Source organism: Symphalangus syndactylus, chromosome X (assembly GCF_028878055.3).
Source record: "Symphalangus syndactylus isolate Jambi chromosome X, NHGRI_mSymSyn1-v2.1_pri, whole genome shotgun sequence".
NCBI classification, from domain to species: domain Eukaryota; kingdom Metazoa; phylum Chordata; class Mammalia; order Primates; family Hylobatidae; genus Symphalangus; species Symphalangus syndactylus.
The window spans coordinates 150,465,277-150,490,097 of record NC_072447.2 but is presented as its reverse complement, the minus strand read 5'-3'; the positions used below and the strand labels follow the sequence as shown (position 1 = coordinate 150,490,097).

At 37.0% G+C, this 24,821-nt stretch overlaps 1 protein-coding gene across 20 annotated transcripts in view; it reads right to left on the bottom strand.

Annotated features, from left to right (window-relative positions):
* Positions 1 to 24,152, bottom strand: part of FMR1 (fragile X messenger ribonucleoprotein 1) — a 38,605-nt gene extending 14,453 nt beyond the window's left edge. For 6 of the 20 annotated variants that reach the window (XM_055267502.2, XM_055267501.2, XM_055267505.2 and 3 more), the window contains exons 1-9: positions 23,832 to 24,001; positions 13,822 to 13,874; positions 10,196 to 10,289; positions 7,439 to 7,510; positions 7,034 to 7,182; positions 5,790 to 5,883; positions 5,587 to 5,703; positions 3,236 to 3,406; positions 3,066 to 3,144 (exon numbers count right to left, since the gene is read on the bottom strand). In XM_055267502.2, the coding sequence (XP_055123477.1) occupies positions 3,066 to 3,144; positions 3,236 to 3,406; positions 5,587 to 5,703; positions 5,790 to 5,883; positions 7,034 to 7,182; positions 7,439 to 7,510; positions 10,196 to 10,289; positions 13,822 to 13,874; positions 23,832 to 23,882 (880 nt within the window). In that variant the 5' untranslated portion in view covers positions 23,883 to 24,001. Of the gene's footprint in view, positions 1 to 3,065; positions 3,145 to 3,235; positions 3,407 to 5,586; positions 5,704 to 5,789; positions 5,884 to 7,033; positions 7,183 to 7,438; positions 7,511 to 10,195; positions 10,290 to 13,821; positions 13,875 to 23,831 lie in introns of all 20 variants that reach the window. The other 14 variants (XM_055267500.1, XM_055267513.1, XM_055267504.1 and 11 more) reach the window with 4 other exon arrangements.
* Positions 24,153 to 24,821: the final 669 nt, after the last annotated feature.

Here is a 24,821-nt window from a genome sequence, read left to right as displayed (position 1 = left end):
CAATTCTTATCTGTACCTGATTTAAATCTGCTTCTTTGTCCATAGTAAATATTTTCAGAATTCTGTATGGAAGGCACACTTATAAAAGATAATCTAAGTCTGAAAGTGGCTTAAGCAGCTATACAAACATCCAAAAGGAATAGAAATTCTTCAAGGTCAATGTGTTAACAGAGTATCACTCCTGTGCATTACTTACAAACTTTAGCAATGTATTAAAAAGTGAAGGGATTAGTCACAGAGTAAAAGATTAAGAAAACCCACTTTAAGATAACTCAAAACCACAATGAAAAAGCTTAAAACCAGTTTAAGTATTTTTCAGTAACATCTATTAAAACTTGGGATTTCAAGTACCAGTAAAAAATAGGTACTTGATCATTTCCTTATTTATTTTACAATCATATACATTACTGGAAAATGACTCCTTTCATTTGCATCATCACGAGTGGTAAAGCAAGACATCACAAACTTAAGAATTACTAATTCTAGAAATGTACATGTGAACTACATCTGATTCTGAGGGCTCACCCAAGGTACCTAAGTACCTTTACATTGGCCACATCCACCATGTGCTTGCCCTCACCATCTCATCTTCCATTTTTTCCTTTTTGCCTTTAAAGGCAAAGCTCAAGTCAAAGTTGGGGGAAAAGATGGAAGCAAAAATTTGCTTTGAGCCAATGCTAGACAAGATCTCAGTGAAAAGCCTTCTCACAAAAAATTCTTGTGGCTCTTGTAATCAGAGCATAGCTTTGACATTCTTGCTGTGTGTGGCTGCCTCATTCACCCCTAGAAACTCTTTGACTGGTCATAGAACAGAACTGACACCATTAAATCAGGATTCTTGGTCTAGGTCCTTCTGTCAATTATTTCTGTTCTTCTATAATGAGAAGGGGAAAGGTGAAGTGAGAGAAGCTACTTGGAGTCTTCACACAGTTTGATTTTAAACTGCAACACTTATATTTTCATGAATTAATGTTGACTTTAATAAAGATCTAAGTGAGTTAACAAAACGAAAAATGAGATTTTGGGATGTTTTTATTAATATCTTAACTATCCTAAGTACTATGTGTTAACTATAGCTGACTGAATAGTTATACCAATTCATTCTTAGTGAGTGAAGAATCCAATTTTAATGAAAAGATAAATTAGTGCACATACTAAAGAGAGTTTGTGAAAAATAGAGATCACAAATAATGTTGGTTGACTCAAACAAAATGCATGCAAAACTGATTACGACACCTCTCTAAAGATCTGCCTTGCAAAATCTTACACAAAAATGCTTTCTGAAAAGTCCCAATGTTCCCAGTGTTGCAGTGGACCATCTCTAAAACAATTCTCTCATTTTACTAACTAGAAACAACAAAACAAAAACAAGGCTGATTTACTTTTAGCGGTCTTTCTGGTTATTTCTGAGATCCTCTTCTTTCCAGGTAACCACAGGTAGAATCTACTTTTAATATTTAATAGCAAATAATCCAATTCTATATTACACACTTATTTCCAAATCCCAAAGAGCAATTTACTATGATTCTGTTCTACTGAAATGGAGTTGTTTTGAATAAGGTGAAGAACAGAGTCCCCTACTGTGTCCAGAATTGTCCCCTACTATATCTTCCAATTTAATTATCACATCAACTCTATGAGGTGGATACTATTATCACATTTGACAGGTAAGAAAAATAATTCTCAGGGGGGCTAAGACAGTGACCCACAGTCACATTGCCACCAAAGAATAAAGTAGGACTGAAATCCAGATCCAACTCCAATGCCCAAGCACTTTCCCCACTACCATCATGCCACCTTCAAAACCAGCTTTAATGAATCTGACACATAATTCTCTACTCATTTGCTATTTAAAAAAAAAAAAAACTACCGGCTCTTTTTCCATAAGAATTCCTAAATTTACAATAACCTTTCTAACTACAAAAGATATGCAATTGCTTGACAAGCTGTAAAGAAGAAAATAAATATTATTCATCACATGACTGTCTTGAGATTAGCACTTTATCTTGCGCTATGCATATTCTGTACACATCCAATTGGTATGCAAGTTACCTTAGTAACATTACAAACACATTCTCCAGTTGTCTGTAGTATACAGTTGAGCTAACACTTCTGCATGATTTCCCTACTATTTGTAGTTTATCTTCAAGCTAATTTTCTTTGCAAGATACATTTATCATTTCTAGCGTTTGTTAATGACAAGGAAGATGTTTATGATTCTACGCTGACAAAAAAGCAGGCTAAATTAGCATTGAAACTACGTAAACAGAATGTATGAGAAGTCCTTGCTTTCTTCAAGTTTCCAAAGAACATTTATTACTTTATATAAAACGGCCATGATCTCAAGTTTAAAAGATAAAAAACATATAGGCAGTATGTCCCAATTTTATTTACAAATTAAAAACATATGTAGCTTTCTCGATAAAACTGCGCCTGGTTTTGATATGTTCTACTAAAGATATCTGCAGCATTTAGGAGTATTGGTGAAGAGCTCCTAAATATTTGCTGATACTCACGATGGTGATGGTCATAAAACAGTACTCAAGTCAAAATGAAGAATTACTATTGACTTTGCAGAAAGTCCCAGAGACATTTGAAGTTTCTTCTAGCTTTGGAACTTTTTAGATTTAAGTAACCTATGTTCAGATCTTCAACCCTGAGATAATTAAAATGAATGCTATCATTTTATAGTCCCATAAGAAAGATCAAATACAAATCTGTTTCAAATCATAAAGCCCCCAAATATCATTCATTTTGAAAAATTATTTAATTTTAAGATATAAAAAGTATGCAGTCAGGAGGGCTGGGCAAGATTTATCCTTTCAGGTATTGTAGGTTTGAACTAGAAAAGCAATCTCTTTTGAATACCTTCTGAAAATGTAACCTTTGAGCATCATACTTACCAAATTTTTTTTGTATGTTATAAGAACAGATCATATTTCAAAGACTATGTTTCAATTAAATGATACCCTCCAGTGAGAAAAAATGGAATTCTATTACTATAAATAAACTGTTTACCTAAACTTAGTTGTTGTACTATATGTCAACAGATACTTCTGACTTACCTACTAAGTTCCTTGGAACTTGTATTACATCTTCAGCAAATTCGAGAAAGCTTCTAGCTTTTTTCACTGCATCCTGATCCTAATAAAAGGGGAAAAGTTTTAAGACAAAAGATTAGCCAGCTGAAATACTTGTTTGGGGAAAAAAAAAAACTATGCAGTAAAATATTTACCTCTCCATAAATATGAAATGTGCAGGTATCTTCATCTAGATCAATAGCAGTGACCCCAGGTACTTTTCTAGCTTGCTGAATATTAGCACCATGAGTACCAATAGCTAGACCCATCAGATCTTCTCTTACGATAAACTGTTCATGAAATCTCGAGGCAAGCTGCCTTGAACTCTGAAGAGAAATGCACGTCTGATGAATACACTTTATTAACTATTACAACAACTGTATTTAGGCCAGCCACGTAAATTATCTTGACCCTGTATATGAGGGGTCCATAAATTATTAATAGTTTTAGGTGAAAACTAACAGGTTTTAGAAAATACCTGTCACAGCCTAAGTACTTTTTAGGTTACTAAAGGTCTATGACATTTTATATGTTTTTGTTAATAGGAAAGAACTTGTTGACATTTTCCAAGGTAACTGCTGAAAACTTATCGCCAGGCTGCCTTAGTTAACCAATGACATCAGCAATATAATAACTAAGAATCAGGTCAAATGTTCCCCAGTAAAAACCAGCTCACTCGGTCTGACAAACTCAATGTTACTTATTTAGGTAAAAAAATGTTTATATATCATCTTTATAGAAAATTTTATTCGCTTCATTTTTATTAAAAGGTATCAGTATATATTTTCTGGAAACAGTGCCATTTTTCATAACATCATTAGGTACTGTGGTCTAAACATTCCTCTGTTGAAATAACATTAAAATGACACCTCCCTCAAAACCTAAGGAATCAAAAATTGTTGGTACAGTAGTTAAACTGAATAATCAAAAAATGTCAAAAATTAAAAACTTAGTAAGCATCTGAAAGCTAACATGAGACCAGAGTCTGTAAGACCTTGTGATCTGGATCCACAATTATAATGAGCACTTGTAAATATCCAGTGATGACGAAACTAAGTTACACTGACATCCGAAACTTGTGGATAATCACTGCCTTTAAATACCATGATCAAAATTTAGTGTTTAGTTCTAGCATGCCATTAATGAAAACCAAACGTATTAGTGGCTCATGTTGAAAAATGCAAATTTCTTATAGGAACATGTAAATCTCTTTTATATTAGTAGTGAAGAAAGATAGGCATGCATACTAGTTTCTCATTGTTCAACAGACCTGATAATTTGAATGAATGAATACAACTAAGTATAAATAATTTAAAAGTGCAATATCCATTTTTTTTAGACTGGAGTAATAAAATCTATAAAATAATTCTAGTACTTTTCAAGAAGTCATGTTTTTTTTGAGTCCTGGTTCATTAATCTGGTTCATTCTTTTTCACTAATAATTCACTGATAAATGGTTAGCCAAAAGTATGACAGATCATTTAAGAATAATTCGATGTTTAAGAAGAGGCATATGAGTATATTTTCATAATACAATCAAAGTAAGGAGGTAGCTCTGGGCTAAAAGTTATGAGAGAATCACTAAAGGAACCACAAAATCATGAACACAGGGACATCAAGAAAGAATGAGAGCAAAGACCAATTAAATAGACCTCCATGGCCTTAAGCAAAAACAAAGTGGCAAAAGGAGATTAAACTTTTCCCCATCTGCTAAGAGTTCAGCATCATACATCAAGTTGACAGGTGGCAAATTTCACAGGGTTTTTATAAGAACACAGTCTTGACTACCTTTTCTCCTAAAATGCAGTTTGGAACTCCTTTTTTTCTTTACTATTTAAAATGTGTGGTGTTTTCCTTCTAATGAATAATGATGACGAACTCTGGAATTTGACAGTAATATAGTAGAGCTGGCACATTCATCTAAGATCCACTTAGTTTCTATAGTAATGGATGGACGTACTTGATAGTTATCAATGAAAACAAATGTATGGTGATGAAAATTATTGGAGGATTAATAAAAGTAGATAAAATGCACCTTAAGAGACGAAATAGTAAGTTAGGGAAATAGCCTCTGGAAGGAATCTGAAGACAGGAGTTTTAAAGAATGACAACCAATTAGAATGAAGAAGTTCTATACCCTTTTAAACAAAGATAAACATACATAATGAAAGGAATATTATTAGATATTTAAATATTCTCTAGTATTTTTAAAGACAACGTTATATGGAAGAAGCATTGCCGCATTTTATTAGCAACTTTGATAAACTTCTAGTAAAAGTGAAAGTACCAGAAGTCCCTTAATATACATAAGCTGCTGTTTAATTTTGAAACCTCAGGCATGGAAACTTTAGTATGATTATGCTTTGTACAATTTTCCAACTATAGAACCTAAGGAATTGTTAAGAAGCAGTAAATAAATGACAAGCTCCCCATACTCAAGTTGTGGAATGATACAGTTATCGTTCCTAGGTAGCCTTACAAAGCAGTGCTAGAGAAAGTGACATACCTCCAGCTGCTTACTAGCTTCTTCATTTCTCATTATCAGAGACAACTTAGTGCGCAGACTCCGAAAGTGCATGTCAATCAGCATATGTGCTCGCTTTGAGGTGACTTCATTGATGGACTAAATGATTTAAATTAACAACATTATTATCAAGGCAATTGCCCCAGATGAATTAAACCAAAAATAAACAACTCAAAAATGCTCACCAAAATGACAAGCTGATAATTTTCTGGATCATAAGTTACAGAAAAGGCACCAACTGCCTTTTTAAAGTCCTTATGTGCCGACTCTTTGGCACACCTAGAAATTTAAAAAAAAAAATTAAGATGAATAATTACCAACTACTGACGTAAATAAATGCAGGCAGATTTACACATATAAGAATCATGGATTCATATTAAATTTGATTTATGCAAAATATGCTATATCCATTTAGAAGCTTAGCTCCTTTTCTGTATATTTCTGAAATACAGCTTAGATTACCAAAAGAGACATATTCAGGGGAACCACTCTACACTACAGGTTTCCTGATTTCAGTTACATACAAGTCAGTAGTTTTCTTAAGTCAACTATTGAAAACTTTTGGAGATAGCTACCTACAGGGTATCTGATTTCTTTCTTCTTTTCTTGTTACAGGCCTTTCTTTTTTTTTTTTTTAATTTTTAGTTTTTGTGAGTACATAGTAGGTATACATATTTATGGGGCATATGAGATGTTTTGATACAGGCATGAAATATGAAATAAGCACATCATGGAGAATGGGGTAAGAAATTGCTAAACAATTTGTGGGAGAGAAGGAAATGTATATGAACCAGAAGGCACAAAAATTTACACACATACACAATCTCTAGAAAAGGGAGGATTTCTATGTATTCTGAACTGCAATTTAATGTTCAACAGCATGTCCAAATCAAAGGTACTGTATTCACTTGATAAAATCTGTAAAAAAAAAAAAATGCATCTCTTCTATAGTCTTTAAGCATTATTCCAGATCAAGGATTATAAAATGAGATGACTTTTTAAAGCTTCTTTAGCTCTACTTATTACACATTTATCTGAAAACATTTTAGGTAAAAGAGAAAAAAACGGGAGAAATCGTTTAGTCTATAATTTAGTTTGTGACTTATGACAGAATTATCACATTTGTTTGATCAGTTTTTAAATATTAGAATGAACAAAGTTAGTTTAGAAAACAAACGTACATTATGTACATCAGCCACGTGTGTAGCCAAGTAAGTTTAAAAAAGCGCAAGGCTGCCTTGATTCTGTAAGTAGGAAAAGTTAAATAAGTTTTTTTCCATTGCTCTTGTAAACCAAACCATTTTTGCCGAAGTCCACCAAATTTAAAATCAATTTCTAGTATTTAAAAAAATTTTAAAATACTAGAAATTCTTTTAAACTAATTGCATATCACTTCTAAGTTCTCAGCATTTCTTGTGTATCAACTTACATTTGTCGTAAGTCTTCTGGCACATCCAGCTTGATCTTATGGAAAGTATCTTTTGTGGCAGGTTTGTTGGGATTAACTGATCTTAGACGTTCAATTGTGACAATTTCATTGTAAGTTGCATCACATGCTGCATATTCTATCACATAAAACTGAGAAATAAATAAAAGTCACTTCTAATTACAATTTTTAAACTAAGTTCTCCCTATTCAGTTATTTTAAAATAAATTATCTATGCGAAAAAATTCATAACCAACTGAAACATACTGAACACATAGTGAAAACATTTTAATTAAATTAATCAAAATTAGATATTACTTCAAAATAGAAATCCACATGGGAATGTACAACCTGGGTTTAAAAAAAGGAAACAGTATAAGAAAAAAATTTAAATAGGCATCTTCTTACCTCACCCTTTATCATCCTCACTTTAGCTAACCACCAACAGCAAGGCTCTTTTTCATTTGCTCTGGAATACACCTACACAAAAATTACAACACAGAATATTTCATGATTAACATAATTTTGAAATCTACAGATTATCAGATATCGAGGAAATTCTCTTAAAATGCCCCTAGGTGTCTTTAAAAATCACATGTCATATATCTTCAACCAAATTGTAACCCTGTCTATGTGCCCCGAGGTAGGCAGAGATACATAATCATAAACTACCTGAGATTGCTTTGAAGCTCCTTGTAAAAATCAGTTTTCCTATATTTCTGTTCTAATTCAGCAATAATTAGTGCTCTGAAAATAGACGCTCATAAATACAAGCACACTTTCCTTGGGTACTCAGCAAGTTACAAAAAATGTATCTAAAAATGTATAAGCTTATTTTTGTTTTATTCTAGTAAGCAAAAATTGACTGAAAGTTACCGACCATGCCCTACTGTCTTGTTGCTTGGTCACTAAAGTAAGACCACTAAACATTCAGCCCACTAAGGATACCACTCTGGCATTCATATCTCCTGGAACTAAATGGACAGATCCTTGGTCACTCTCTGGTCTCCTGCTTCCACTAAAAAGGAGAACTTCATGGTGGCAATCCTCTGGATATCATTTTCCTGGTCTGTCACACACTGCAGATCAGTTCTTCTAACTGATCTCTTTAGTGACCACTTCAAAGTTCACTTAAGATGTACAGCATGGAATCTTTCATGAAGACCCTAGCAAATCAAGGTTAATAGGAAAAGAGACAATACAGTATATATGGAGAGAGAGACAGGGATACTCAGAAGCAGAAAAGAGAAACAAGAAAGACAAGGGGGATGAGGACATGAGGCCAAGAGAGGTACAGAGTCTAGGGCTGACAAGTGAGTAAAAGCTTGAACTTGTCTCCCTTTTACAACCAAAGTTAATGATCACACAATACAGTGACTGAATACTACCTAATATACCTTTCCCTCTTGCTTCCATCTTTCTCAACTACTCTAGCCAGAGAAATTACCTCAACGAATCGGTGTGTAAGACAGTGAGGTCATCCTAGCAATGGTAGCTCATTAGTCCTCATCTGTCAAGTGACCAAGCTGGGGAGAAAAAGTCCCTTTCATCCCTCCATCAAACACTATTCTGGGTACTCCTAATAGAGACCAAAGACCTGGGTCTTGCCTTCAGAGAGCTTACAGTCTCCTGGGGAAGTGGACAGCTAAGCATACACAGTGTTTCTGTTCCCTATTAAGATCCCTTGCAAAACCAAGCCCAGCTGCTTACACCTAGTAGAGATTGGTTACATTTTTGGAGAATAAATAACACTTTATATCCTATGTCCACTTTAAAACTGTAGAGAGAAAAACACAGGCCTGGACATTTGAGACATCTTCCCTGACTACTCTCTGAAACAGCAATCCTGCCCCTATATCACCTTTCATCCTCTCCCTTTTTCTTTTCTTTGTTAAGACTCACATCTGTCATATTAGCTATCCTTACTGGAATGTGATTTCATCAAAGGCAGAAGATTCTGTCCTGTTTTTGCTACACCTTTACTACCTAGTGCAGCAAATAAGAATTCAAGGACCAACTGGGAATGGTGGCTCACATCTGTAATCCCAGCACTTTGGGAGGCTGACGCGAGTGGATCACTTGAGGTCAGGAGTTCGAGACCAGCCTGACCAACATGGTGAAACCCCGTCTCTACTAAAAATATAAAAATTATCTGGGCGTGGTGGTGGGCGCCTGTAATCCCAGCTACTCAGGAGGCTGAGGCAGAATAATCGCTAGAACCCGGGAGGCGGAGGTTGCAGTGAGCCAAGATGGCGCCATTGCACTCCTCGGCGACAAGAGCGAGACTCCGTCGCAAAAATAAAGAAATAAATAAATAAATAACTGAAGGACAAGACCTAGAACCACTCTGCCTCACCTGCACAAATGTCTACTTAGCGACATCCTTCATACTACAAATATTCATGGAACTGCAACAATTATTAACTAATAATAAGGCATTATGCTTATTATTGTGGAAAAAGAAGAGAAGCAGCTCAAAATGGAGTATGTGAAAGGATATAAAGGAGAGAAGATACCACACAAACTGTATGAGGCACTGTAAGTGCCTTAAATACAAAATCAATTTCTAATGGAGAAAGAAATCACAAACAACATTTCTGTTCACATGTTAGATCTCCATAGCACATTTTGGTCAAAGAGCTTAACGGGAGATAAGCAGGTAGTTCACGATATAACCTGTGAAAAAGAGATTTTACCAATATGTATAAACTAAAGCTTGCAGGTTTTTAAAAATATACCAAGAAGATTCACTGCTACTTAAAGAAATTCTAGTATACTATTTTGTCATAAAGCATGATTTCTTTCTTGTGTAAAATTAATTTTCATAATCCATTTTGCTTACAATGGGGACACAGCTGTAAACAAACAACATACTATTCAAAGATTCAGAAATTGAGAGAAGGAGAAAATAATTACTAGTGGGCAAAGGAACTTGAGGCAGTGACTTTCAAATATATGCTCTGAGTACTGCTCAAATAGCCAAATGTAAGCATCATGTATCATTTTGAATTATTAATAAGATGAGTTAGTCAAAAGCACATGTCCATTCCAACTGTAATTCTCAAAGTAATTTAAACAGTGTTAAAGAGAAAGTATTAAAAAAAACACAGAAAAATTAACCCCGCTCCTTCAGTGCTAAATGACTTTATGGCAGGGAAAACTCACCTCAACTTCATCACTTTCATTTATATCTTTATTATAACCTACAGGAGGTGGGAATCTGACATCATGGAATGGAATCTGCCTATCAGGCTGCCAGCTGTAAATAAGCAAACATACAATTATTTAACATGCTTTTCATGTTTAACTGAAACAATGACCACTCTGCCATCAACTTTTGGTTAAGCCTGACCCCTCTTTTTCTAGTTTCAAGAAGCAAAAGCTTTAAAATCATCAGTTTTTGCTGAGTGGGACATAACGGCAATATAGTAACATTTCAGCAAAGTCTGCATGCAGCACAGCAGCCTACTCTCATTTGGAATATTCCTCTAAACACAATACAGCAACATTACGATTTTCAAAACAAGTCTTCTTTCCAATAATTTCAACTTCTAAGAGCTTTAAACATAAGTCCACAACAGAAATTTCCTTCAATATTTGAATATTAGTACCAGTAATTGTTAGTAATATAAATATACTTCCACTTGCAGAAGAATTTTAACCACATTCCAAGGACCACAAAAACTGCCCTCTAATTCCCAAGCAAAATGGGGCTGTCAGCACATTAGCAATTCACAACTCACTTTTCCCCCTTTAAATTTTAGATCCCACGAGGTGGTCAATTCTTGCTGTGGGTAGCTGGATGCTGATCAGTATGACGTTATCAGCATGCACTGGGATGGTGGGGTCTCCTAAACCACAGAAACCCGATGGAGACAGCCTATAGGAGTTTAAGTTGCCTATGTTTTAAAATTTAAAATGATATTAAACAACTCTGAAAGATACTAAATTATTTTTTATATCCATAAAAATATAAAATATTAGGGCGCGGTGGCTCAAGCCTATAATCCCAGGGCTTTGGGAGGCTGAGGTGGGAGCACTGCTTCAGGCCAGGACTTCAAGAGCAGCCTGGGCAACAAGGTAAGACCTCGTCTTTACAACAAATTATTAAAAAAAAAAAAAAAATTAGGTGCGGTGGTATGTGCCTATAGTCCCAGTTACTTGGGACGCTGAGGTGGGAGGATAGCTCAAGCTCAGGAGTTCAAGGTTACAGTGAGCCATGATCATGCCACTACACTCCAGCCTAGGTGACAGAGTGAGATCCTGTCTTTAAAAAAAAAAAAAATACACACACACACACACACACACACACAAATAAAATATTGAAAGACAAACTTTGCAAAAATACTGAGGATTCAACTTCCGGAGCAGTCACATCTGGGTTCTTTTTGGTGTTCTTCATCAGCAGATACTGAGATATGTTGTATGTATAATGTCGATGTTTTACTAAAGAGCTTTCTTAGTAAAATTCTATTGAGAAAAGTAATCGTTTTTGTTAAAGAAGAGCTGTTATATAAGAGGGCAAATATTAAGTCAGAATTTGTGGAAATGTGATTAGGGCCTAAATTAACTGAACCCTCCTCTTAGTTATTATACACACCTAATAGATGTTATACATTCATTGCTAAATTTGATTTTAAAGCATATAATAATATATAACTTAATGGTTCCAAAGAAGAAATAATTTTAAGTGTATACGGATAAAAATTCAAATTCCTTATTAAAAAATGTGAAATATGAAAACAGCTTTATGCTTTATGGAAGGTTTAGGAAGCACCTAAAAACAAAGCACCTAAAACAATCTGGTATCAGTAACAGGAGCTTCTTCCTGATTGAAAGGAAAGAAAGGGTAAATACAATCTGGTGTTTTACAAAACACTGTTTTCGTTTTGTTTCTAACAGAAAACCAAAAAGGAAACACACGAGGAAGGGCAAAGAGATTACTTTGGTAGAGACCTATTAAATCCTATTGATGTGCTCAAACCCAGTGTTGTATTGCAAACATACTCCATGAACATAAGGAAAAATCAATGATCTATTTCAAACTCCCAGGATGACAAAGTGCTTGAAGAGAAACTTTCATGCAGATATGGTACAGGAGATAAATAATTAGAAGGTCCAAAGATGAAATAATTTTAAGTTTATGGTAGAAATCTGATTGAAAATCAAAAAGAAGTGATCTGATAAATCAATGTATAAACCAGACAAATTCTTAAATGCATAGAGGAAACGAGTGTTTGCTTAACACTTTAGATTATAGACTACAGGAGAAACTAAAAGAGTAGCAAATAAAGACAACTCTCCCTTTATGGGAAACAGCATTTACCTAGTGATGTAAGTAAATAAAGTGTATAATTGTAAGAAAAAAAATACCCTCCAAGTTATCAAAGATTCCTCTGTTGGTGTGATGCTGTTGTCTATTGCATAGCCATGGATATATGAAAACAGCGAAGAGACAAATACTAAAACTTTTGGCTTTATGTATTCAGGTAAAGGTATTCTATTATTCAAACTTGTATTTTGGTCTGTGATTATTAGTCCAGAGCCAGAAACAGAGTTAGATGCTTTCAATCCTTTTATCTCTGTCCCCCTACATGTGTTTCAGGCATCTAAGGATATTACTTTGTCCTGTTGCTAGCCAAAAGAATCTGCTAAGTTCAATTACGAAATTCATTTTCTAGACACTGAAACACAGGCCTGGTTTTAAATTATTTAGAAGCAAGATGTGTGTATTTATTGCTCAGTATGCCTGGGTCACATACTGCATTTTAGCAGACATAATCCACATATCATTGTAATTCATCAATTTAAATGTAGAATTCAATGGTTTATAGAAGGTTTACAGTTATGTGTAATAATTACCAGTCAATTTTACAACATTTTCATTGCCATACACACAAAAATCCTGTACTCTTTAGCTATGTTCTCCCCACAAGCCCCAGCACTAAGCAATCACTAATCTACTTTCTGTCTCTATAGATTTGCAGCCTGCTTTTGATATATTATTAATTTTCTTGGTATATAAGAGCCAAAAAAATGATAACTGTTAACCATCCATCAGAGTTTAGTAAAATCCTAAGATCATAGCCACATCTACACTTTGACTAAGGAGTTTATATGTACTTTACAATCTTAAACAGCTACCCTGAAAATAGCCTTTATTAGCATTCAAAACATTTAGTCAAGAGACTTGTCTTCTCCAATAAAATGTTAACATCTATACTATTGATGCTTTCATACAGTTAATATTCCTAGGCCTATGACTGTTTTTATTTCCTCATCTAGCAAAAGAGTGCAGAAAAGATCAGCTACTGCTATTGTCGAATATATGAAACATTAAAAAAAATCAGATAATAGGTAAACATAACTGTTTCCATAAAATATACTAGACAACTAAAACCGTCAGTTTTAGATTTAATGTTAAAGAACTCACACACAGCTTTTTAGCAATACCCATGAATCTCTTTATTACTATCTTTTTAAAATTTACAAATATTCCTATGCAAACTTCCAGTTACTAATACACAAGAATCTCTGGTTTCTTTCTTCACATTCAAGGGAATTAAGACATAAGGATCAATATCATACAATAAGGGACCTCCAGGTCATTAGCAGAAACAGTCATTCCATTAGTTTAATACTGAGTTGTTCAGAAACTTCTCAGTCAGTAACATGAAGACCCATTCCTGAAAAGCACTCAAACTAGACTTGAATTTTTAAAAAATGAAGAGTAGAATTAGCATAAAATATTAAAGAATCTCATCATTAAAATTATATAACAAGACACTTACTTGTTTTCAAATGCAACTGTTATTGAATCTTCATGAACATCCTTTACAAATGCCTGTGTAAGAAAAAACGTTAAATTAACTTGTGAGCTTAAAGATAGTCTTTGTTTTTAGTTAAATTTTACAGTGATACCAAACGTTTTATGTGTTTATGAATAAAATAGAACTTCAAATGAAGGTCAGTTTTTGAAGATCATTTTATTCATTAAGCACATCTATATTGCCACCTTGTATGTGCTAGAGATACAGATAGCTAAAACACTAGAGATACAGATAGCTAAAACACTAAACATGAAAAAAAATTCTCCACAGATTTCAACATCTCAAAAAATAGACAAGTATACTGAAAATTACAATGTGGTAGTGAGTGCAAAGCTGGACGTACATTTTAGAATAGAATTACTGAAAACTAAGAAAATTGTTCCAGAACCATATATCAGCCATATGTTGTAACCTACCTTTTTCTCCTTAAAATCTTAGAATACCAATAGTCAATGATTAAATATAACCTCAAATCTATATACTAAACTTTAACAATCATATGCTGCAAACAACACTAAAAAGTCCAGTTACTAGAGTTGAATTAAGTTCTCAATCTCACAGGCACTTGTAGAAAAAATATATAAAGTCCAAAGGTTTAGATCTTTTAAATCTGATGACACAATTGTTAGTAATCTACACAAAGACAGAACAAAATAGCTAATTATCAAGAATTCTTTAATCAGGCCGAGCGCGGTGGCTCACGCTTATAATCCCAGCACTTTGGGAGGCCGAGGCAGGCGGATCACGAGGTCAGGAGATTGAGACCACGATGAAACCCCGTCTCTACTAAAAATACAAAAAATTAGCTGGGCGTGGTGGCGGGCGCCTGTAGTCCCAGCTAGTCGGAGAGGCTGAGGCAGGAGAATGGCGTGAACCCGGGAAGCAAAGCTTGCAGTGAGCCAAGATTGCGCCACTGCACTCCAGCCTGGGTGACAGAGTGAGACTCCATCTCAAAAAAAAAGAATTCTTTAATCAGCCTGCTGTCCGTAATTTTATAAAATTAACCTTTTAATAGGTACAGAAAAGGAGGGTTTTTGTTTTGTTTTGGACAATTAGAAGAATAGGACAAAGCATAAAGAAACCCAGAGGCTTTATATCTTAATTCATTTTAAAAGGGCTTGGGGAGATTTAAGCTTCCTACTCAAATTTATTCTGTATGTGTTTCTCCCCTTCAGTGGTTTCTCCCTGCCTGCAGGACCATAGCCAAACTCCTTCTCCAGCTGTAAAAGGCTCTACAGGAGCTGTCCTCCCCAGCCCCACCACTTCTCCAACTTTATCTTTTATATCCTTAGAATTTGTGACCCAACAATGCTAAACTACTTGTGCCATACTCTGTAGTTTCTGGGCCTCTCTCCATTCCTTCTTTCCTATTGTCCTTCCCCTCTTTTTACATAGCTATCTCTTCCTGGTCTTCCAGATTTCAGTTCAGATGTCATCTTCAACGGGAGAACTGCGAGGTCCAGGTTAAATTCCTGTCCTCTGCATTCTCATAGCATCCTATGCTTATCCCTGCAATAAACTTACCCCACTCTATTATTACAGCCCATTTTCTCACTAACAGTAAGTTTCCTGAGGGTGGTGTCAGGTTTTATTTCATTTACAGATATACTGCAGAGTGTCTAGTATGAACTCAGTGAGTAGTTATCAAATAGATCATTGCCTAAGAGGTTCCTATCACAGCCTTAGGGAAAAGGTATGTGTGTGGGTGATGGTGGTAGGTTGACAAAGGAAAGCATACTGAAGAAGGTGAGGTTCCTACTGACCCCTTAAAGGATAAGGAAGTATTAGCTAAACAAAAGACAGTGGAGGATGGAGAGGCATTCCACTAAGCCTAAGGGGCAGCAGGCATAAAGGTTTAGGCAGTGAGAAACAGCTGGGTTGTGGCAGAAATAATAAATCCTTTGTCAACAAAGAAGCCAGGACAATTCAATGGGGAAAGCATAGTGTTTTCAAAAAATGAAGCTGGGACAAGTGGATTCCCACATGCAAAAAGAACACGTTTCAACCTTTACCTCATACTGCATACAAAAAAAAAATCAATGAATATGCCTCAAAGACCTAAATATAAGAGCTAAAATTATAAAACTCTTGGGAGAAAACACAGTAGTAAATCCTCATGACGTTGAATGTTTGATATCCATATTGGATAGTGAGACAATAACTAGTTCGGATTAAGACCATTCTGTAACTTCGGTGTCCTTAGTAAATGGCATAGTTTCTGGTATATAGAACATGCCCGATACATGTTTTTAAAAACAAATGGTTCAATGCAGATGTCTTGGTAAACAAATATGTCTTCAACGGCCTATGATATAAAAAGATTATTTTAAAAAATGAAACTTCCCAAAATACCAAATTAAAGCATATGGAGTGAAGCATTAATTAGCTGCTCTTAAGAAAAACTATGGAAGCTGAGACAGGGCCCTGGAAAACACTGATACAGAAGCAACTTAAACAGAGATACCAAGTTTCTTCAATAATGCTTAAATAAAAGTAAAGCTACGCTAAAAGAAAGCTTCCTTGTAAGATCAAGGTGGACTATAATGGCATCCATATGTTGTGCTATACCCAAGGTGGCTAAATAATTATTTTTAAGTTAAGCATGGGTATATACCCTTATAGTTACTGGTTCAAAAGGGGAGAAATCAACATTTTCTTATCACTTTGATCTTGCTTATTTTTACTCAGCTATATTTAAATGACCAATATTTTCTACAGCATATTTTGAGAACTGTAGCTTAACACTGCCAATGATATTTTAGAATTATTAGATTTCATAAGGGTGCATGCCCCAGTGCTTCAAGGGATTGTTTGCCTCAGTATTACTTCAACAGAGAGACCTAATTTTGAGTTAGGTTGCAGGAACTGGTCACTCTTAGGTTCTTATTTCTATAGGTTGTAAAAATCATGGAGAATGGGAAAGAGGACTCTCCTGGCCCCCATTTCTCCCTTGTCTTTACAGGATGGCTAATAACAAATTAACAGTTTGCTTTTTGGGGGTGCTATTAGATTACTAACTAAAATTAAGACACCTATTAGGAAGTAACTGACCTCTTATTTATAAAGAAGGGCCACTGCTTCTGTGTTCATCCTTGTTTAAAGTTTTATAATGTTTATACATCTTGGCAGTAATTAACATTAGTTCCTTACTGTATATTATATGCTAAAAATGTTAAGTCCTTTAATCAGCTATTAGAACCTTGTTACAGCTAGGTAAAGAAATGTTCTAAGTAAATCAAGTATCTACCCAAGACTACTGCCCTTGTCTAAAACTATGCTATCTACTGCAGTAGCCACGGGTCATGTGCGACTACTTACATTAAAATTAAATAAAATTAAAATCAGTCTCCAATTCACTCTTGCAACATGTCAAGTGCTCAATAGCTACATATGGCTTAAGGGCTACCGTAGTAGACAGACCCGATTTAAAACATTTACAAATGTTGGAGACTGTTTTCAGACTCATCATAAAAGCACTATAATATCAGCCTTATTACTACATTGCTATATTTTGTTTTTTTCTCTTTGCCTAAAAGTTATTGCCCAGTTGAATCACACTTATTTACCACATTTGCTTATTTCCTAAAATCAAATATTCTCTCAAAGGAGGAAGATCTGCAAGTGCTGTAGCTATCCAAACAAAAAAAAAAAAAAAAAAAAAAAAAGCTTTTGCAGGCTCTGAATGCATTTCCGGATGTAGTGTCAGAGTGTCAGAAATGGTTTGAGTAAACATCAGAGCCCAACAGCGCCACTGCCTTTGAGTTAATGAGGCTTATCTGTAAATGGATGTTTGCATGACTTTTTCAAAATCAGTCATTTTAAGTGAATACAAAAGGTATGTAATACCTTTGGTTGCTGCTTATTAAAGCGGAATAAAAGAAACTCATAGGTTACGTTTGGTCTATACTCGCGTGAAGGACAAATACCTCCCGTGAATTCTAAGGTCTTTCACTAATTCCAACAAGGTTCCATCTTCCTGTTTCTCATCATAGTTTTTTCCAATAGCCCCCTCTTTTGGCTCTGTCCTTCCCCTTATCCACCACTCACCCACCCACAGATACACTCATACCTTCCTTCTTTGGCCATCTCCAGAGCACTATCACTCCACCTATCACCACCTTGGAAAACTGTGTTTTGCTATGATCCCTACCTATCAGGCAAAGCTAATGTCTGTAGAGAAGAGAGATTGAGGAGGTTCCTGAGGTTTCCAAAGGCAGCAAATTCAATGAATTTGAATGAACGCACAGGGGAATTAAAGTGTATTGCATGAGGGCTAGGGCTCTTATTGGAGTCAGTGTACTTAGTGGTTAACGGTTTTGCTGTGAATCAGATCTACGTTCAAAATCTTGGCTCTAACACATAGCTGTGAGACTCTCACCAAGAAGTGATCTCTGGGCCTCAGATTCCTCATCTGCAAATAAGGAACTCGACCAGCCTCCTAAGACTGCTGTGAGTAATGAAATTACACACATGGGTGGCACTAAATAAATGAGAGAAAAGTAGAGAGTGTCATATTTTATAAGAGATGCAGAATCATAAACGCTTTTGCATTTGGAAAATGTACATCCCAACAAAAGCACACTTTTTAAAAAAAAGCTTTAAAAATTGGGATACAAAAAGAAAAGAATGTTTCCACAAAGATACTTAATATTAAAAGGCTATTTAGAGTTTGGGAAGAAAAAAATGTGATGAAAATCTTGGGATCTGAGAAAGGTGATAAAGTACAGTTTAAAAGAGATACAAGTTCTTCATTAGGGTGAATAAACAGGAAATAAATCATTAAGGGGTCCCTAATTTACTGGCAACTGGGCCAAAGAGGTAATTAAAACAACCATATTTACGAAAGTATGTAATGCCTAGAGCTATCCATTCAAACATTCTATTACCAGGACTGATGAAACAAAGTCCATCCTTATTTGGGTAAACTCTCCCCAGCGACACCTCACATTCCTTCCCTTAGTAAAGTATCTTACAAACAGGAACCACTGCTCACAGGAGAGGATATTGTGTGTTAAAGTTTCAATGTACACCCGACCACTAATGAACATAACTACAACATCATCAGTAAGCTTCTATCACTTACTGAAGACAGAACATGTAGTGCTATGATAATTCCCGTTAGGAAAAACTTACAGCATTGTAAAATATCCCTCCTAAAGAAAACCTGCTGGAGGCCGGACCCGGTGGCTCATGCCTGTAATCCCAGCACTTTGGAGGGCTGAGGCAGGCAGATAACTTGAGATCAGCCTGGCCAACGTGGCGAAACCCCATCTCTACTAAAAATACAAAAAATAGCCGGGAATGGTGGCACATGCCTGTAATCTCAGCTACCTGGAAGGCTGAAGCATGAGACTGGCTTGAACCTGAGAGGTGGAGGTTGCAGTGAGCTGAGATCCCACCACTGCACTCCAACCTGGGCGACAGTGAGACCCTGTCGAAAGAAACAAAGAAACAAACTAAAAAAAAAACAAAGAAACAAACCAAAGAAACAAAGAAACAAACTAAAGAAACAAAGAAACAAACTAAAGAAGCAAAGGAGAGAAACGAAGGAAAGAAAGGAAAAAAGAAAAGGAAAGAAAAAAGGAAGAAAGGAAAGAAAGGAAAGGAAGGAAAAGAAAGGAAGGAAGAAAGAAAGAAAATCAAAAAAGAAAACCAAGAAAGAAAACCTGCAGGAGACAGGATAGGGACATAGGAAATGTGATAAAAATATGATTCAAACCCAAGGCTTCATATATAAAGCAAGTTATCATTTTGTCCCCACTCCCCCCGCCCCGTTGCATGGGGACACTAACAACATAAAAGAATAAACAGAGACAATAAACCTCATCAACAGTCCTTCCAACCATACCACATGTCCAGGACTTCATATAGGCATTTGCTACAAATTATGAGAAAAACACATTCTGCTTCACTCTGACCAAAAGACAACAGAGACATGTGCAAAGAAAACATTATTAAATCAGTTACTAATTTTTCTTGTGTGTATGTATTCTAACTTTTGAATACTTCAGTTTTACGAGTTCCCAATATAACAAAGGCAAATTTCCTAGCAGGGTCAAAGATTTCTAACTTTATCTTTCCTTAACAGGCATCCACATGAAGAAGTACAGCGCCATTGTTCAAGAATTAATAACAAAAAAAGCTGGCACATAAAATGAATTATTTCATGATGGCTTTGTATTAACAATAAAAAATGTTAATATAACATTGTAACTATAGTTATAGGATGCTAAGGCAGTGTTATAGCACAAAATACAATCAAAGACCACAATGAAATTGAAAACTAAGCAGGAAATCAAACCAATTTCTTCAGGCTAAATTTCATCATTTCAGGAATTCAGAATCCTGACCCTTAATGGCCCTGACACTTGGTAGTAAGTCACCCTAACCTCTCTGTGCATCATTTAAAGAATGGGAATAACAACAATACATCAAATAAAGTATCAGAGAGAACAGTGCCTGGCACCTAGAAAGTACTCATCCCCCCGTTAACTATTATTATAATCACGATCCCAATCTTCTCAGGAAGCACATTCCTATAGTGGGCAGAAATCAGAAACTCCAGTAATATACCACTGAATGTTGCATCTAATTAATAATTTGGAGGTTATCAGAATATTTAAGTACGGAGTTAGAAAATGCACAGTTCAAAAGGGGAAAAATGATGCAGCCACGAAGATCCTAAAAACTAAAAAGGGCAATTAGACTGTAGGAAGGAAAAAAAAATGTGGTTGACCCCAATAATTCACTTCCTCGAAGTACAGAATAACACCTTTATGCAAAGTTAGCTCAAGAGACTTCAGAGAAACCACGAGTGCAAGTTTATTTACACTTTACCCAAGTTGATTTATAAACTTATAAATTTATAAACCTTATGCAAGTTTATTCGTAGTAAAACTGATTTTACTACATTTCAGCTATGTATCTGACATGACATGTTAGACCACTAATATCTTCATTAAAAATATCCTTTTGATTGTACACTTTATCATATTTAGCTGCTAGCTGCCATAATACTACTAACTAAATGAAAGTCTGTCCTCAAACACTGAACTTAAAAAATAAAGTATAATCTAACAACAAAATTACAATCTAGTATAATTACGCCATATTACAATAAGGAATCAGAAATCAGAGGCTGTATTTTCAGAAAACAAAAAAGGTTTGTATCTTATGTCTCCAACACGTGATTTATGCATCTTTAGTAATTTTCATACCAGTACACGAAACCTACAAATCTTAGGATTTATTAGGGCATTCATATTGGAGTGATACGCATTCTACATTTAAAATGGAGTTAATTCATTACCATTCTCAACACATCAAAACTTCTAGTCCAAAGAAAACAAATTATGTGGGGCAGATGCACCTAGAATAAAGACTTTATTTCATCATTATTCATTTAGAAAATACTTTGTAAAGATTTTATGAGGTGTAAGTCAAAGTGTCTTCATATCTTAACACCTGCAGGGCACTATAAAGTGGTACACGTGACCAATTTTTTCTAAGTCAAACAAATACCTAAGCATAAAAGTAGTGGCTCTGGTGATCGCTAAATCTCTTTTAAGTTTTTAAGAATAAACACCAGAAGATAGAGAGCTGTCCTTGGAAATATGGTGGTTATGTTAAGCAAATCAAAGTCTGAATTCAATTATACTCAAGTTGTTTGATTTGTTTAGTTTTAAGCTTTTCTATCAATTTGATGAACAAGGTTCCTATTTCTTTTTCCATAAATGCAACACTTCCCCACAGCAGTTCATTTTTAATTGGTTTTTATTTCACATCTTTCCTGTCCATCCCACTGGACAAGCAACTCAGTTTACTTTTGCTTTACTTTTAAAACGCACAGCAATAAGTCATATAAAAATTTCAAGCTTTTTTGTTACAGAAACCATTTTTCCATCAGTGCAGACCATTTGAGATTTTCTTAGAAATCAAACTTAATTAAATAAACATAACAGCAATTTATCTGACACACACTTGTTCAAGTATTACATTTCTCCTCAGGGAACTAAGGGGCAACCAACCTATTCTTCATTCACCTTCAAGTTAAACAACTTCGTTACAAAACAAAAAAGGAGGGAATTAATAGCAAAAATAGAAGGCATTTCTTATATTCCAGTCAGTTTGCAAGCAAAATCACTGGAGCAAATCATAAGTTGCTGGAAGAGAACAATAAGTACTTCAAGGCCATAATGTGCTACTTGCCCTCTGTGGTAAGCAAACTTTAGTGGCATCCAATCTAAGTTTATATCACAGGTCAATCAAAATCTTGCTTAACCATTAGCCCTTACTCACACATATATATGTATATGTATTATAGTTATTAGTGCCAGAAATCTAGTGACCAAAACCACTAATCTAGGACCGTGAACGATTCTACGCAAACTCACCAGAAGAAATTATGGATCAATAAAATCAATAAAATTAAAATTTTGACTGCAGAGTCAACTGAAACAATTTCATATTCATGAGACTGTTAAGAACATAAATGTGGGGTTACCTTTTGCCTCCTTTTACAGCAAAAGGTTTTATCTTTGTGCTCAAAGTATGGAACGGTTTGCATACTTCACTCATTTATGAAATATACTGATCTCCAAATGTCTTCATAAAATTGGTAAACACAGAATAAAGTCAATTGTTTATTTTCCTATAGCCAAACGTGTCCTGTTTGAAACATTCAAGCCATTCTACAGTACATTTAAGAATTGTGTTGGACACTGCTAATAGCTATTTTCCAGGCTTCCTTCCACACGCACCTTCTATTGCCAAAATACTGTAGTAAGGTGGGATATTATTTAAAGAGGTTATATACATTCAAAAGGAAATGAGAATTTATAGATGAATAGATCTACAGCAACTACATACCAACAAATGCACTACTGCTACATCAAATTTGTAAATCTTCCTTTTAAAACTGAAAGGTGTTAGTTGATCTGCAATGGTGTAACTTTAAAAAGCACAGTAAACCCATGAATGCCTATATAAAGCCTCAACAATTCAGTCCACTGCAACACCACAAATTCAAAGGAAATGTGGTCAAGTTCTTAGGGGCACAAAAATATTTTCGCTCAGTTAAAAAAAAATGCCCTAGTAATAATATACTCTCGGTTAATTACCTGAAGTTTCATGGCATATATTTAGGTCTTTGGAAACTTAAACACACACACACAATTTTTAAGTAGCAGAGTTGCTAATGGTTTTAGACGCTGAAGCATGTGCATTCCTGAATTTACCCCGTTTAACAAAAAGGGGGGCGCGAATATTCACGATGATCAACTTCTTCAATGCATTGCTGGGCCATGTTAAGGTCTTCCTGAAACTTTTGGATCTAAAATCTCCGAATCCACAAAGAGAAGCCACTAAAAATCAGTTGCCATTGTGATTTGGTGCCGACTACCGCTTCTTACTACTCTTTCTTCACAGCCCTCGCCCAGAACAGTGGAGCTCTCCGAAGTCCCAATGCTAGACCGGAAAAGAGAAGCCAAAGGAGACCTGAAGCCCTCTTGACGCTGCAGGAGGCGGCCCAGCTGAAGCGCCCCCCGCTCCTCCACAACTACCCACACGACAGGCCTGGATCCCGCTGGGAGAAGATATTTAGGAAAGGAGGAATAAGCCGTCGCCGTCACTTAGCGCCGATTTCGGCCCTTCCCGCCCGGCTCTAGTACCTGCCGCCGGCCCTCGCCCATCCCCAGCTCACCCTGGCGGGGCTCGGCGCCGAAAGGGAACCCTCTCCTTGCTGGTCTCTCATTCCGATAGGGGCTAGGGCCTCTCGGAGTCGGAGCGGGGCTCGAGGGGCTTCCAACAGGCCCCAAGTCCAGTCCTTCCCTCCCAACAACATCCCGCCGAGCGTGCCCTGGCACCCAGGCGCGGCGCTCGGGAAGAGGGCCCCGGGCCTGCCTCCCGCCGACACCAAGAAGAAAAGGGAGGGAAGGAAGGGCGAAGATGGGGCCTGCCCTGGAGCCAAGTACCTTGTAGAAAGCGCCATTGGAGCCCCGCACTTCCACCACCAGCTCCTCCATCTTCTCTTCAGCCCTGCTAGCGCCGGGAGCCCGCCCCCGAGAGGTGGGCTGCGGGCGCTCGAGGCCCAGCCGCCGCCGCCGCCGCCGCCTCCGCCGCCGCCTCCGCCGCCGCCGCCGTCGCCGCCGTCGCCGTCGCCGCGCTGCCGCACGCCCCCTGGCAGCGGCGCCTCCGTCACCGCCGCCGCCCGCGCTCGCCGTCGGCCCGCCGCCCGCTCAGAGGCGGCCCTCCACCGGAAGTGAAACCGAAACGGAGCTGAGCGCCTGACTGAGGCCGAACCCTCGGCCCGCTGCGCGTGTAAACACTGAAACCACGTCACGTGATCAATGCTGTTCCCTCCCCCCGCGGGCTCAGCCCCTCGGCCCCGCCCTCTCTCTTCAAGTGGCCTGGGAGCGCGCGCATGCGCGCTGCTGGGAACCGGCCGGGGTGCCGGGTCGAACGTCTGACGCCCGGGCCCGGCGAGCGCGGGCTCGGCGGAGGGCGGGAAAGCTGAAGGGCGGTGACAGGTCGCACCGCCTCGCGAGGGCCAGAACGCCCATTTCTGCAGAAGTGCACTCAGTGGCGTGGGAAATCAAATGCATCCGGTTATCCCAGTTCGGCCTCTCTAGGATTCCGGGGCGGGGGGGTGTGTGTCTGGTTTGGTTTGGTTTGGTTTGGTTTGGTTTGGTTTGGTTTGGTTCAAAGTAGCGCAGAGCCTGACTGAGCGGGAGGTGGAGTGGAAGGCGACAATAGGGGTGAAGGATTGGACAGAAGAAGACTTTGAACTAGGAACAGTGGCAACCAGGGTCACCCAGGCTTTTGTGACCCGCAGAGGCAGAGGGTGAGGAGTCACGCCCTCTCTCACCAGATTTTGGGCGGCCCTGTGGAGACACCCTGTGCCCTTTAAGGGACGTGGATTGAGTCGGGACCTCAAAATGTGAGCCTTTCCTCAGACCCAGCTT